The 15,417-nt window shown below is 46.9% G+C and overlaps 1 protein-coding gene across 2 annotated transcripts in view; it reads right to left on the bottom strand.

Moving 5' to 3' along the window:
- Positions 1-15,417, bottom strand: part of bmpr1aa (bone morphogenetic protein receptor, type IAa) — a 51,342-nt gene that overhangs the window by 2,297 nt on the left and 33,628 nt on the right. The window contains exons 4-10 of one of the 2 annotated variants that reach the window (XM_072436599.1): positions 6,570-6,732; positions 4,013-4,115; positions 3,834-3,933; positions 3,659-3,746; positions 2,500-2,635; positions 1,848-2,040; positions 121-418 (exon numbers count right to left, since the gene is read on the bottom strand). In XM_072436599.1, coding sequence (XP_072292700.1) covers positions 121-418; positions 1,848-2,040; positions 2,500-2,635; positions 3,659-3,746; positions 3,834-3,933; positions 4,013-4,115; positions 6,570-6,732 — 1,081 coding nt within the window. Of the gene's footprint in view, positions 1-120; positions 419-1,847; positions 2,041-2,499; positions 2,636-3,118; positions 3,191-3,658; positions 3,747-3,833; positions 3,934-4,012; positions 4,116-6,569; positions 6,733-15,417 lie in introns of those variants that run through there. The other variant, XM_072436600.1, reaches the window with a different exon arrangement.

Consider the following 15,417-nt stretch of genomic DNA (forward strand, 5'->3'; position numbering starts at 1 on the left):
CAACCTCTGAACATTAGACATAAGATACAATAGATACAATAAAAACGCATTAGACATTAAGGAATAAATCCACTTGTTTGTAGAATGTTTGAGCTCTGACATTGAAGTAAAAAGACTGACCTGTTGAATTTGACGGCGAGGCCCAGGTCAGCGATGCAGCAGGTGCCGTTCTTCTTGACCAGGATGTTCTTACTCTTGAGGTCCCGGTGGGCGATGGCAGGTTTGCCCTGGGTGCCGTAGATCTCGGTGTGGAGGTGGCACAGCCCGCAGGCGGCGGAGTAGGCCAGCCGCAGCAGGGCTTGGGTGTCCAGGGTGCTCTGCTTCAGGTAGTCGTACAAGGAGCTGTTCTCATGAAAGTCTGTGATGAGGAAGAGCTGCATGTAGGCCCCCGAGCTTTTAATGTCCGCCGCGATGAAGCCTGGACACAGGGACACATGGGTCGGTTTATACTACGGACTCAGACAAAATCATACAGGAAATGTGTCAATTGATGAGTTTTGATGAATAACTTCTTTGATCTTAAATTCGAGAGTCTTTTGGGATCTAAACTGGAATAAACAAGGAGAACTATAGTTTGGACCAGTCTGGAGTGTCCCCTAAACGCCCCCTGCAGTATATTGTGTGCAGGTGTTTCTCTAGTCCTCATACATGTGTTTACTCGTATATTTCCCATAAGGCTGCAACCATTAATTGTGACGTCTGCAATAAAAAATAACCGTTGTCATATTTTGATCATGGTAATTGTTATCTTGACAACATAGACTCTGAAACACTTATGTAAAGACTGTTAATAACAAAGAGTGCACGCTTCTTGAATCAAAATGTAAACAAAAAGAAAAGACTGATTTAATTATCTATAATTCATTTTAGTTGTAAATATTCTCTACCTAGAAGCCTTCAGTCGCCACATTTCAACTTTTAAAAAGTCTCAATGTACAACAGAAATAACCATTTAACCAACAGACTAATAAAATAGTTGTTAGTTACAGCCCTAATAGCCAATAATAATAAATATTACATTTGACTGATATCATGCAGAAGTTACGCTACAGAAACGGAGCAATGATGTAAAATGTACTACATTTAAATCTTCTTATTTATTGCTCTGTGTGATGTTCTGCACTTTGCTGAGCGTTGGCCGTTAAATGTGTTCTTTTAATACATTTTGATGCATCGTTTCATTTGACAGAACAGAATTTTAGACATAATCGCAAATATAAATGCAATCGCAATAAACACTGGTTTAGACCTGAGAAACATGCATGGGATTTAAGTATTAGTTTAGCAGTTCATATTTCAGTCTTCTCTCCAATGTTGTCCGCCTTAATGGGAATAAAAAAATAAGATTCTTGCCATTACAGATCGATACTACCCATCACAAGTATGTCACAGCTCCAAGAACAAGCCTTCCTTTCTGCCTGTGAGCCATTGCGAGAGTGTCTGCTCCACGAGGGTCTCCACAGATTCAAACTCTGTCAGGTTTATTGATCGCGCTGGAGTCTACTGGTCTGGCTTTGGGCAGCGTCAGGTCTCACCGTTTGAAATTTACTCCACAATGTTTCCCCCCGATGCACTTAAAGAGGAGTTACTATGCTTCACTTACAATCTTAAAGACATAGAACACAACTGCATATTTTTCCACACTCATTTCCTTCACTGCTTCTACTAAAAGATGGACTGCAGTTTGCAACACAAGAATAACAGATTTCACTTTCTTATTATACTAAAAGCCGCCATACTGAATGTATAGAAGGAGGGAAGTCAAACAAACACTTCCTGGTCCTGGAGTTGTGTTTGTTCAAAGTTTGCGTGAAGCCTCAGCCGCTGTGAGCTGCTGAGGGCCTTACCCAGGATGTTCTCGTGCCTCATGAGCACAGTCTGGTAGATCTCGGTCTCTCTGAACCAGCTGGTCTCCTCTCTGGTGAAGAAGACTTTGACGGCCACCTTCTCTCCCCTCCAGCGGCCCAGCCACACCTCTCCATACCGGCCCTTTCCAATCTGACGCACCATCTGGATCTGCTTGGCTATGGTCCTCTGCACCTGAGCACAACACACGCGTCTTCATGAGTGAACACGGGCTGCTTATGTGCAATAGAATACATTGGAAAATATTGGCTTGGATATAAGATTACACGTTTTACTGTAAAACTCAAGGATTGTGTTGTGACGATCTGACCAGTAACGCACCACTTTATAGAAGTAAAAACACTGTTGACCCCTCAGTGTGTCCAATGAGTGACTACAATGAATTAGTCAGAACACTCAAAGCTTAAGATGAGGTTTTTGATGTTGCTGGGTTTCATATGGCGCCACATAACATTCTATACATTGATTGGGGGAAGCTATAATTCGTATCCTTCACTTTCTGTTATATTTCATATTATTACAAAGGAAAATAAAATAAATTACATTTGCCTTTTGGATATTTCTTGTCAAAATACTATCTGCAGTAATCGATACAGAAGTACAAAGCTGCGTGATGCAGTGTGGCGCTCTTACCAGCAGAGGGAGCCCTGAGCCGCTGCCGGAGCTCTGGGACTGGTAGATGAGGTCTTTGAGAGACTCTCCTGCAGGAATGAACACTTCCTGCTCCAGGTCCTTGTGGTAGCGCTGACGCTCACTCTGCCACTTGTACCTGATCATCAACAACAACACACACACAAGAGTCAGACATCGTCATGACAATCGAACAGGTCATGATTGTTGACTATTCTAAACACCAAAAAAGCTACATAATCCACCTTCAAATCAAACTTTCTGATCCTGTGTCACAATAATCACTCTATTGACTATTGTTCAATGAATAAGAGCTACAACACTATTTTTGGGGATTCAGTTTTGTCATGTGTATATTTTCTTTGGCCGAGTAAGACATTTTTTGTTAATTGTAGAACAATAAGATCTGAGCATTCAAGAGAAAAAGTGTACATTAATTTACTTAAAATGTACACTTTGGTGGTTTGTGTTAGTGGTATAAAGTAGATTCAATATTATAGTTTACATTTTGATCTTCAAAATGAGTTTCGAAGGGCATAACTCCAATCTAAAACAGTGACATCTAACAAATATATATTCTCCAAATAACATCCTGTAAATACATAGTCTGTATTGGATGTACCTGTAGTAGCAGACCACTGTGATGCAGTATTATGACTGGATGTACCTGTAGTAGCAGACCACTGTGATGCAGTATTATGACTGGATGTACCTGTAGTAGCAGACCACTGTGATGCAGTATTATGACTGGATGTACCTGTAGTAGCAGACCACTGTGATGCAGTATTATGACTGGATGTACCTGTAGTAGCAGACCACTGTGATGCAGTATTATGACTGGATGTACCTGTAGTAGCAGACCACTGTGATGCAGTATTATGACTGGATGTACCTGTAGTAGCAGACCACTGTGATGCAGTATTATGACTGGATGTACCTGTAGTAGCAGACCACTGTGATGCAGTATTATGACTGGATGTACCTGTAGTAGCAGACCACTGTGATGCAGTATTATGACTGGATGTACCTGTAGTAGCAGACCACTGTGATGCAGTATTATGACTGGATGTACCTGTAGTAGCAGACCACTGTGATGCAGTATTATGACTGGATGTACCTGTAGTAGCAGACCACTGTGATGCAGTATTATGACTGGATGTACCTGTAGTAGCAGACCACTGTGATGCAGATGAGCGTGCAGCAGCAGACAGTCATAGAGATGAGGAAGGCCAGCCAGTGAGGGTTTCCTTCTGCAAACAGCCAACAATATCATACACAGTAGTTTTAATAATGTGGTTGTTGTCAGGTGCTGGTTCCACTTGTGCGCCGTGCTTTACCTGAGGGAGGCAGCGGGGGCAAAGTGGGCTGCAAGTCTCGATTACAGAAGTCCGTGTTGCAGCATTCGATTGTCCTCCTGGGCTTGGCGTAGCGGGAATCCTGTTGAATATACAAATGAATATGTGAGAAATCTGGCACTGGCAACTGTAATGTAGAGCTGGGTGTGTACTGCGTGTACCTTGCACTGGAAATGGGAGCCTTCGTACTTCATGCACCCGGAGGTGATGAGGGCGTCTCCGTGCTCTTCCTCTTCGATGATGACAAAACACGCTCCGTTCGTCCTGCACATAAAACAACATTCACAAGTTAAGCAGCGAGTGGCAAAACTGTTCGAGTGTCAATGACGAGTCATGACATTTCCTCCTGTACAAACTCAAAAGACAAATGCGGCATTTTTTGAATGAGAAAATTAGGACAGTTGCCATAGCAATAACAATTCAAAACTAAATATTTAATCTTTTGAATGGGGATAAGTCCTGAAAATATTATAGATACCCGGAAGCTGAAACTCGCAGTACCCCAGGTTATTATTAAATGTTTCTGACCAACTGTGACCGTGTCATTTCCCTTGTGGATGAAAAACGTGTCTTGATTTAGTCATACCTGTCATGCCTGATCATTGTTTTGCTCCTCTGTAATGTTTTCCAACCAAGTAGTATTAGTCAATCCAGTCAGTGAGCGACTGCAGAGGCTCAGTAACATGTGTGAACATAGAGTGAGTGTTGGACTGGTAAAGGGCAGAGAAGGAAAGAAGACCGCTCTATAACACAACTATCTGCTCCACAGCTCCACGTGTGTGTGTGCACGCACGCATGTGTGTGTCTGTGCGCGCGCATGTCTGTGCGCGCGCGTGTCTGTGCGCGCGCGTGTCTGTGAGTGCGTGCGTGTCTGTGCGTGCGTGTCTGTGCGTGCGTGCGTGTGCGTGCGTGCGTCTGTGCGTGCGTGCGTCTGTGCGTGCGTGCGTGCATGTGTGTCTGTGCGTGTGTGTCTGTGCGTGTGTGTCTGTGCGTGTGTGTCTGTGAGTGTGTGTGTGTCTGTGCGTGCCTGTCTGTGCGTGCCTGTGTCTGTGCGTGCCTGTGTCTGTGCGTGCGTGTGTCTGTGCGTGCGTGTGTCTGTGCGTGCGTGTGTCTGTGCGTGCGTGTGTCTGTGCGTGCGTGTGTCTGTGCATGTGTCTGTGCGTGCGTGTCTGTGCGCGTCTGTGCGCGTGTGTGTCTGTGCATGTGTCTGTGCATGTGTCTGTGCATGTGTCTGTGCGTGTGCGTCTGTGCGTGCGCGTCTGTGCGTGCGTGCGTCTGTGCGTGCGTCTGTGCGTGCGTGCGTCTGTGCGTGCGTGCGTCTGTGCGTGCGTCTGTGCGTGTCTGTGCGTGCCTGTCTGTGCGTGCCTGTCTGTGCGTGCCTGTCTGTGCGTGCCTGTCTGTGCGTGCCTGTCTGTGCGTGCCTGTCTGTGCGTGCCTGTCTGTGCGTGCCTGTCTGTGCGTGCCTGTCTGTGCGTGCCTGTCTGTGCGTGCCTGTCTGTGCGTGCCTGTCTGTGCGTGCGTGTCTGTGCGTGCGTGTCTGTGCGTGCGTGTGTGCGTGTGTGTCTGTGCGTGTGTGTCTGTGCGTGTGTGTCTGTGCGTGTGTGTCTGTGCGTGTGTGTCTGTGCGTGCGCCTGTGCGTGTGTGTCTGTGCGTGTGTGTCTGTGCGTGTGTGTCTGTGCGTGTGTGTCTGTGCGTGTGTGTCTGTGCGTGCGTGTCTGTGCGTGCCTGTCTGTGCGTGCCTGTCTGTGCGTGCGTGTGTGCGTGTGTGTCTGTGCGTGTGTGTCTGTGCGTGTGTGTCTGTGCGTGTGTGTCTGTGCGTGTGTGTCTGTGCGTGTGTGTCTGTGCGTGTGTGTCTGTGCGTGTGTGTCTGTGCGTGTGTGTCTGTGCGTGCGTGTCTGTGCGTGCCTGTCTGTGCGTGCCTGTCTGTGCGTGCGTGTGTGCGTGTGTGTCTGTGCGTGTGTGTCTGTGCGTGTGTGTCTGTGCGTGTGTGTCTGTGCGTGTGTGTCTGTGCGTGTGTGTCTGTGCGTGTGTGTCTGTGCGTGTGTGTCTGTGCGTGTGTGTCTGTGCGTGCCTGTCTGTGCGTGCGTGTGTGTCTGTGCATGTGTCTGTGCGTGTGTGTCTGTGCGTGTGTGTGTGTCTGTGCATGTGTCTGCGTGTGTGTCTGTGCGTGTGTGTCTGTGCGTGCGTGTGTGTCTGTGCATGTGTCTGTGCGTGTGTGTCTGTGCGTGTGTGTGTGTCTGTGCATGTGTATGTGCGTGTGTGTCTGTGCGTGTGTGTCTGTGCGTGCGTGCGTGTCTGTGCGTGCGTGTCTGTGGGTGCGTGTGTTTGTGCATGCGTGTCTGTGCATGTGTCTGTGCGTGCGTGTCTGTGCATGCGTGTCTGTGCATGTGTCTGTGCGTGTGTGTCTGTGCGTGCGTGTCTGTGCGTGCGTGTGTGTCTGTGCATGTGTCTGTGCGTGTGTGTCTGTGCGTGCGTGTCTGTGCATGTGTCTGTGCATGCGTGTCTGTGCATGCGTGTCTGTGCATGCGTGTCTGTGCATGCGTGTCTGTGCGTGCCTGTCTGTGCGTGCGTGTGTGTCTGTGCGTGTGTGTCTGTGCGTGTGTGTCTGTGCATGTGTCTGTGCGTGTGTGTCTGTGCGTGTGTCTGTGCATGTGTGTCTGTGCATGTGTCTGTGCGTGCGTGTCTGTGCACGCATGTGTGTGTGCGTTAGCTGCTCACATGCAGGTGCTGTTGGAGGCGTCGTCAGGGCAGTGTCCGGAGCAGTAGCAGGTGAGGAAGCGGGCAGCGTCTTCAGGGGCAATAGTGGAGCCGTCTCCGGGGCGACGGGGCTCAGGCTTCACGCCGGTGCCCTGCAGGACGTGGTCTGGGTTCTGACCAGCAGCTACACACACAAACAGAATGCACAAGTCCATTGTTATTACAGTGACAAACACAGTTATCTGTCAGTGTCATCTCAAACTGAGCTTCTGCAGATGCTCGTCTGCTTGGAACACTTCAGATCAATCTGAGGCTTCAAAGGAAAGTCATTAGTTATTTTATGGTTTGTATTATTGGAAGATTAAAGCGGCGCACCAGACCTTTATTGTTGTAAATTAGTACATTTTATAATTCCATCAAAGAAGATCATTGCAGCACTTTGTGACAGAATGTGATATCTAGACCAGCTTAATCGACAAATCATGACAAGTCAGCTATAAAAAATAATTGTAATCATACTTTGATCATCATTATCTCTATCATTGACACATATGAAAAGCTCTTTTACAGCAAAGACCGTAGCATTATTAAATCAAAATGTCCAAAAAATACTAAACTATTTCAGATTTTTATCAAGAATACACTTTATTCATAATGATTTGCCTCTAGACATTCAGTAAACTCTCAATTTACAATCAAAATACTTGTTTGACTTATCAACTAATTGAAAAAATAGTAAGACAGTAAAATAATTTGAGTTGCATCCCTACTAGACATACTGACGTTTTGTTTCCTTGCTTGGATCCAATATTTTGGCTTAGTGCTTATTGTAAATACTCCTTCCAGACTAACTTAGCTGTGTGTGTGTAAAACAATGCAGCGAGCGGAGGTGAAGCATTCTTCTTCTATCAGTGGGACAACAGTGTGGAGCTCCTTATAAGGGCCGCGGGCTATTTATACTGCCTCAGACCTCTCACTGCACGTTACACGCTCTGCAGCTATTCTCATTTTAATATACCACTATTTGCTGATAGACTTCCTCAAATGTCACATTAACAGCACATGTATAAACATTACATAGAGCGAATATAAACCTTTGGACACCTTTGTTTTTCTGGCACATTCATAACATAAGTAGACCATTATTTCACGTTTAGTTCATTTCCAAACAAAATAATACTTATGTCATCATGTGGTCTTGTACTTTGTCTGATAAAAGGTCAAAGATAATTCTAAAACTGTCACATTTTGCCCTGTTTATGCCATCAATACTTTCAAATGAGACTGGTTTTAGCATAGATTCGTATCCCATTTTTGATACTTTTGACAACCCTATTCGGGTTTATATGCTTAATAAACTCAACTTGTACAAATGAAACACAACTATAACTCCAGTCATTACTGCATGGTGTAAAAGCTTCACATGAGTCCATTTTAGCAGAAGAATGAGCCTCTCAAATTCACTCTTTGAACTGCGTTGCCCTCTTGGCTGAGCTCACGGTACAAACACTTTGAGGTGTAGGCATCTGCGCGCCGTCGTGTCAGGACTTGAACTACCTGCACACCTACATTTTGGGCTGGCTGGTTGCTACGGTAACAGCCTGTCTGCACCCCCTCCCACCCTTCCCCCTCCTGTCTGCCGGTCCAAACCACAGAAGTCCTCCTCAGAGACTGGAGCGAGCTCTGGCTGGTGCTCGGCCAGTGCTCGGCCGGTGCTCAGCCAGTGCGGTGCTCGGCCGGTGCTGGTGCTCGGCCGGTGCTGGTGCTCGGCCGGTGCTGGTGCGGTGCTGGTGCGGTGCTCGGCCGGTGCTGGTGCTCGGCCGGTGCTGGTGCTCGGCCGGTGCTGGTGCTCGGCCGGTGCTGGTGCTCGGCCGGTGCTGGTGCTCGGCCGGTGCTGGTGCTCGGCCGGTGCTGGTGCTCAGCCAGTGCGGTGCTCGGCCGGTGCTGGTGCTCGGCCGGTGCTGGTGCTCGGCCGGTGCTGGTGCGGTGCTCGGCCGGTGCTGGTGCTCGGCCGGTGCTGGTGCGGTGCTGGTGCGGTGCTCGGCCGGTGCTCGGCCGCCGGTGCTGGTGCGGTGCTCGGCCGGTGCTCGGCCGGTGCTCGGCCGGTGCTCGGCCGGTGCTCGGCCGGTGCTCGGCCGGTGCTCGGCCGGTGCTCGGCCGGTGCTCGGCCGGTGCTCGGCTGATCTGAGCCAATTCAATGCCTTTCTACAAGCAAATATTTATTATAGTATATCATTTAAAGGGAAACAGGATTCTTCTGAGCACTGGTAACACAGGATTAACTCAAACATGCAGGAGCCAATCCAAATACATCTGTGAGGACACACTGTTGTAACAAGGTTAAAAGCTGAATCAAGTTGATTTATCATAATAGGTCTCCTCTAATAATTGTGGATGACATAATAATTGTTAACCTAAAGCCTAAAATATGGACAAGCTTATTTGGTAGGTCGACAATTGTGATTATTCAGGTCACAACATTAGCTATAAAACCATAATCGTGATCAACTTAGAAACCAATTAAAGTACTTTAGACTCCAAAATGCGTAAATATATACCATTTACAAACTTTACATCACAGTCAATTTTACCTTATTATTCAGAAAGTTTGATTTAATAAAGCTTGTCACTCGCTTGAGGAAGGATTCTATTGTTGTTATGGGGTCAGTTTTGTGAATACTTGTAAAATTGGGATTGTAAACACTAAAATGTCGAGTAGATATTTTTGGTCACACTTTTCCAGAGAAGACCAAAGACCTCAAAATCAAACCAAAAATATGCAATGAATAAGTCATAGAAGATGTAAAGACGTTTCAGCTGATTGGCTGAGCAGCAGTGACAGTGCAGGGTGTGTACAGGCTGAAATGGCTGCCTTCTCTCTCTGTGTGTGTGTTTGTGTGTGTGTGTCTGTGTGTGCGTGTGTCTGTGTGTGCGTCTGTGTCTGTGTGTGTCTGTGTGTGCTGGAGTGCACATGTGTGTTTAATTGTGCCGTGCCGTCAGAGTGGAGACTGAGGTCTGGCACACACGGCACTCTGGGTAATCAGTCTGTCCATGTGCTCTTAAAGACACAGTACTGTTTATTTCCACACACTGCCCACTACCTACTAGTAGCCCACTGCCCACTGCGCACTGCCCACTGCGCAGTCCCCACTGCGCACTGCCCACTGCCGAGTGCCCATCGCACATGATTTACCGTTTATATTTTAATGGTCTAAATAAATGTATCAGATATCTAGCCTTCTGTGAGACAACAGCCAGCTGGGCCTGTTTAGTGAAACAAACATTGATTTATAGAACTGAAAATAGTTTCTAGTTTTCTTTTTTGTGTGCAAATGACAACACTTTGATCCAAACTCATGTCACGTCTTGAAAATCCACGGACCGGATCCATTTCAGAGAATGCTCTTCCTCTCGCTGCCCTCGCACTGTACATATTTGTGTTTAGTCCTCACCCTTGTTTGCTCTGCTCTTTTATGAGTCAGGACTTATGGACCGGGCGCCCCAGACGACACGCTCCTCAGACTTATACTTCCCTCACTGTTTACCTTGGTGCGGCTGCATTACTGTGGCAACTGTGTACAGCCCAAAGCTCACTGTGCGGTAATTAACTGTCTCAAGCTCATTAAAAAGTCAAGGCATCTAAATCTTAGCCTTTTTTACGTAATACTTCCATGAGACTTTAATCTCAAAACTGCTAATGTTTGAGAATTATGGACATGATTAAAATGATAAATTAGTGATTTGGGCGATGACAATATGCAAGTGGCCAGGGCTTCAAAGGGCGATTATGTCTCGAGAGGGAGAGAGGGATATTTCCGGAGAACAATAGATGTTTGGAGCGTTTAGCACTGCCGGCAGCTCATTGGGTGACATACAGGAAATGATTCATGTGCAAAGAGGAAGTGAGAGCGGCAACAATCAGTTCAACAGCTTCCTGCGCTGGAGTACAGGGATTGAATGGAACCCGGAGCCAGAGGCTGGAAGTGCAGCATGTGAGCGCTCTCAATAAAAGAGAAACCTTTGTTGAAACAGTTTAAAGATATATTATAGAGTATTTAGTACTAGGCTATAACACATGTAGAGCATTAATTTACATTGTGTTCCTTGTAAACGGATACCGATTTAAATGGCTTAATAGAAAAAGCCTGTCCATTGACTTCCTGTTCCAAACTACATAAATGATATGTCAATGATAGTTTATTGAAACCTACATGTGCTAGTTGGAGTCGGAATCTAAAGATGGAGGGTAGGTAGGGTGGGAGGAGGTAGGGTGGGAGGAGGTAAGAGGAGGTAGGTAAGGTGGGAGGAAGGAGGAGGTAGGTAGGGTGGGAGGAGGTAAGAGGAGGTAGGAGGAGGTAGGTAGGATGGGAGGAGGTAGGATGACTAGATTACTCAATCAAGAATCAAAATACAAATTACAAATTTAATTGAGATTTATTCTGGGTTTGGAACCAAGACACACCAGACATGTGTAAACTCCAAAAACGACCTAAAACATAGTATTGGTAATTTAAAGAATTTTTTTTTTTTTTGCAACGCTTGTTCTTAAAATAATATTGTATGGTTAATCAACATACAATTTGTTAGTATTTCTATTTTTGCAAAATAGTTTTTTGAGTTAAGATTTAAAAATTCCATTTTGTGGATGTACTGCAACTCAGACATGATTAAGTATTGACCTTTTAGGACGTGAACAGTGACCATATGTTAGGACATGATTTACCGTTTATATTTTAACGGTCTAAATAAATGTATCAGATGTCGGGCCTTCTGTGAGACTAAGGCCAGCTGGGCCCGTTTAATGAAACAAACATTGATTTATAGAACTGAAAATAGTTAGGTCTTTCTATTTTTGTGCAAATGACTTTGATCCAAACTCATTTCACGTCTTGAAAATCCATAGACCGGATCCATTTCAGAGAACGCTCCTCCTCTTGCTGCCCTCGCACTCTACACATTTGTGTTTAGTCCTCTCCCTTGTTTGCTCTGCTCTTTCAGGACTTATGGACCGGGCGCTCCAGACATGAAGAAGTATTGACCTTTTAGGACACGTGCATTGACCGTTTTAACATCATGGATCAGATTTAGAAATGAATGAGCTCATTACTTGTCATTAATGTTTCATGAGAAGTGTCGTCACAATACTCACATTTCAAACTTGATTTCTAAACAAAGTAACGCGGCCGATACTTGTATATTTTTTATTATGATTAAAATGGTATAATTTCCTTGATTTTACCATGTGGTCCTTTACTATTTCTGATAAAGCTCAACATTTTTCTAAAACTGTTCAAGAAGGGTCCCATTTATGAGATTATGGGAGCATAATATCAGTTTGGTCTGGATTAGCATCTGATTGTTCATACTTTTGACAACCTTAAAAGAGAAATATACTGTAACTCATTCTAATAGAGGCAGCAGTTTGACCAGTCTGTTGTGGTGAGAGCGTCAGCTGGTGTCCACTGGTGTCCACTGGTGTCCATGTCCTTGAGCAGGGCAGAGGAGGAAGAGAGTGCGCTCCCTTTCCTCCTCTGTGTGCAGGAGATAGGGGCGGCGCAGAGTGTATCACAGAGGAACTCCGCCCGGCCTTATCAGCTGTGGGAGCAGTGATTGGAGAGCACGGGTTGACCTTTCTCATGTTCAGAGAGGCGCTACACACACTACTGCTCCGTCCATGTACAGAGTGTGACCCGTGCCAAACAATAGAGGACAATAAGGGTGTAAGGCAGTCTTAGAAGAGCTGGGCAAGGCAAGTGTGTTCAGTGCAAAAAACTCCAATTAAACATACCAGCGAGGGGCGATGAAGGAGCTAAATCCAAGACTAAAACTGAATACTCACGAAATGTAACAAGACTAAAACAAACCGCTGTTGGCTTGCAAGATTAAAATGATAAAAGCCAAAAAGGAAGTAGTTAGCAAATACTGCAAACGCCTACAATCAATTATATACAGTAATCACAGATTAATAATGTAATGACTTCACACAGTCCGCAGCAGCCACTCATTTAGAAGTTGGACTGGTCTCTAATCTGTCTCCTTCACAGCATCACGGTTAAAGCAAAGAATGCTCTTAACATCCATCTACAACAGGGAAAGTGTTGGGTTTGTTGTATGTGTCTATGTGGATTCATGCTTCACAGCCCTCGTGCCATCTCGGAGTCTGGATGACCCACGGGCGTCTGTCGTAGGACGCCTCCCCCTTCCTCCACAACAGGAAAAAGTGCTTTTTGCGTTTTATGTTTGTTTGTTTGATTTATGTCTTTTATGTAAATAGTACACTGCCTTTGAGGGTAGCACAAGGGCACGTTTCTGACTGTTCCTTCAGTAAAGCTACAGTGGTGTCATTAGCCCTCAGTGGGAGCGGTTACAAAGGCCAGTCGCAGATAGTGATCTGAGTGTGGGCCCGGGAGTCAAAAGCTGTTTCATGCTAATGCAGCGTTATCTCACCAATACAGAGGCTTAATGAGTAACTCTTTAACTGTGTCCAGGAGGAACACAAGTTCCTGGATAAGTACCCTTATCCAAAAAAAGGGAGGAAATATATATACAATATAAAGATCTAAGAAATCTTGACAAAAAATGCTTATCTTGAAAATATAAAAAAAGTGCCCATGACAGCCCTGGTGTTGCACACAACACCAATGGACAAACATTAACCACAAAAGTGCAGAAACATTACTTCATACCAGGTCTATCCAACTTTCAGGCCCTCCGAATAATCTCAGCACATATTCCAAAATATATATTTGTGTATAGGTCTAGTCCTGGTTTGGTCCAGGTTTAGACCTGGTTTAGACCCAGTTGGTACTATTGTAGTCCTAGTTTCATTCTGGTTCAGTTCAGGATTGGCAGTTTTCCAGACCGATGTTGGTAAAGCTTTTTGTATTAGATTTTTCACAAAAATCTAATATAGAAGTTATATTATCATTATTGAAACAGATCTAGTGTTTGGAATCTTTGTGCTACTCATGTGCGTTGTGCACATGTCCGGTCCAGAGGAGGCCTGAAGGATTCATTCATTTGCGATAACATGACATTACTGGAATAGGCTCAGGTCAACCGCGACCCGAACGGGAACAAGCGGTAGAAGATCAATGAATATTACAAGTTAATGTGGTGAAACGATCAGCCTTTAGAACGCTGCCACCGCAAAAGATTCAGGCTTTCGTAGAAGCCACAGTGAACGACATCAGCCCGAGATCTCCTTCACTCCCTCTGACCCTCACACCCTCTGACCCTCGCTCCCTCTGACACCCTCTGACCCTCGCTCCCTCTGACACCCTCTGACCTCGCTCCCTCTGACACCTTCTGACCCTCGCTCCCTCTGACACCCTCTGACCCTCGCTCCCTCTGACACCCTCTGACCCTCGCTCCCTCTGACACCCTCTGACCCTCGCTCCCTCTGACACCTTCTGACCCTCGCTCCCTCTGACACCCTCTGACCCTCGCTCCCTCTGACACCCTCTGACCCTCGCTCCCTCTGACACCCTCTGACCCTCGCTCCCTCTGACACCCTCTGACCCTCGCTCCCTCTGACCCTCGCTCCCTCTGACCCTCGCTCCCTCTGACCCTCGCTCCCTCTGACACCCTCTGACCCTCGCTCCCTCTGATCCTCGCTCCCTCTGACCCTCGCTCCCTCTGACCCTCGCTCCCTCTGACCCTCGCTCCCTCTGACACCCTCTGACCCTCGCTCCCTCTGACCCTCGCTCCCTCTGACACCCTCTGACCCTCGCTCCCTCTGACACCCTCTGACCCTCGCTCCCTCTGACACCCTCTGACCCTCGCTCCCTCTGACACCCTCTGACCCTCGCTCCCTCTGACCCTCGCTCCCTCTGACCCTCGCTCCCTCTGACACCCTCTGACCCTCGCTCCCTCTGACCCTCGCTCCCTCTGACACCCTCTGACCCTCGCTCCCTCTGACACCCTCTGACCCTCGCTCCCTCTGACCCTCGCTCCCTCTGACCCTCGCTCCCTCTGACCCTCGCTCCCTCTGACCCTCGCTCCCTCTGACACCCTCTGACCCTCGCTCCCTCTGACCCTCGCTCCCTCTGACCCTCGCTCCCTCTGACACCCTCTGACCCTCGCTCCCTCTGACACCCTCTGACCCTCGCTCCCTCTGACCCTCGCTCCCTCTGACTCCCCGCTCCCTCTGACCCTCCGCTCCCTCTGACCCTCCGCTGACACCCGCTCCCTCTGACACCCGCTCCCTCTGACACCCGCTCCCTCTGACACCCGCTCCCTCTGACACTATCTGACCCCAGCTCCCTCTGAGCATCGCTCCCTCTGACCCTCTGCACTCCTAATGTCTCCGTTTTGGAGATTTGAGTATCTGACAAACAGAATCAGAGAATCAGAATCAGAAAAATGTTTATTGCCATTTGTCAATAAACATAAAATTCACAGACATAGGAACTTGTCCTGGTGGTTCGGTGCAACACAGACGACAAACACTCTATACAAAATACGAACACTTTATACAAAAAACGGCATGATATGTACATAATAAATATAAGGTTATGTAGTGCAAATAGGAGTGCAAATAGAAACAGAAGCAGTGCAGTGAGTGCAAGGTGCTTAGGCAGTGTTCATGTTCATGAGTCCAACAGAGGGAAAGAAACTGTACTTGTGACGGGAGGTTCTGGTCATCCGTAGCCTCCTGCCTGAGGGGAGTGGTTCAAATAGTCCGTGTCCAGGGTGAGAAGGGTGAACCGACCTCAGGGTCCTTGAAACGTACAGGTCCTGCAGAGATGGAAGTTTAGGGGCGATCACATTCTCAGCAGAGCGCACAATGCGCTGTAGTCTCTGTTTGTCCCTGGCTGTGGCTCCAGCGTACCACACGGTGATGGAGGTGAGGATGGACTCAATGATG

Source organism: Eucyclogobius newberryi, unplaced genomic scaffold, assembly GCF_026437365.1.
Source record: "Eucyclogobius newberryi isolate DKJ021-1_F unplaced genomic scaffold, fEucNew1.0.hap1 SCAF_8, whole genome shotgun sequence".
Taxonomy (NCBI): Eukaryota; Metazoa; Chordata; class Actinopteri; order Gobiiformes; family Gobiidae; genus Eucyclogobius; species Eucyclogobius newberryi.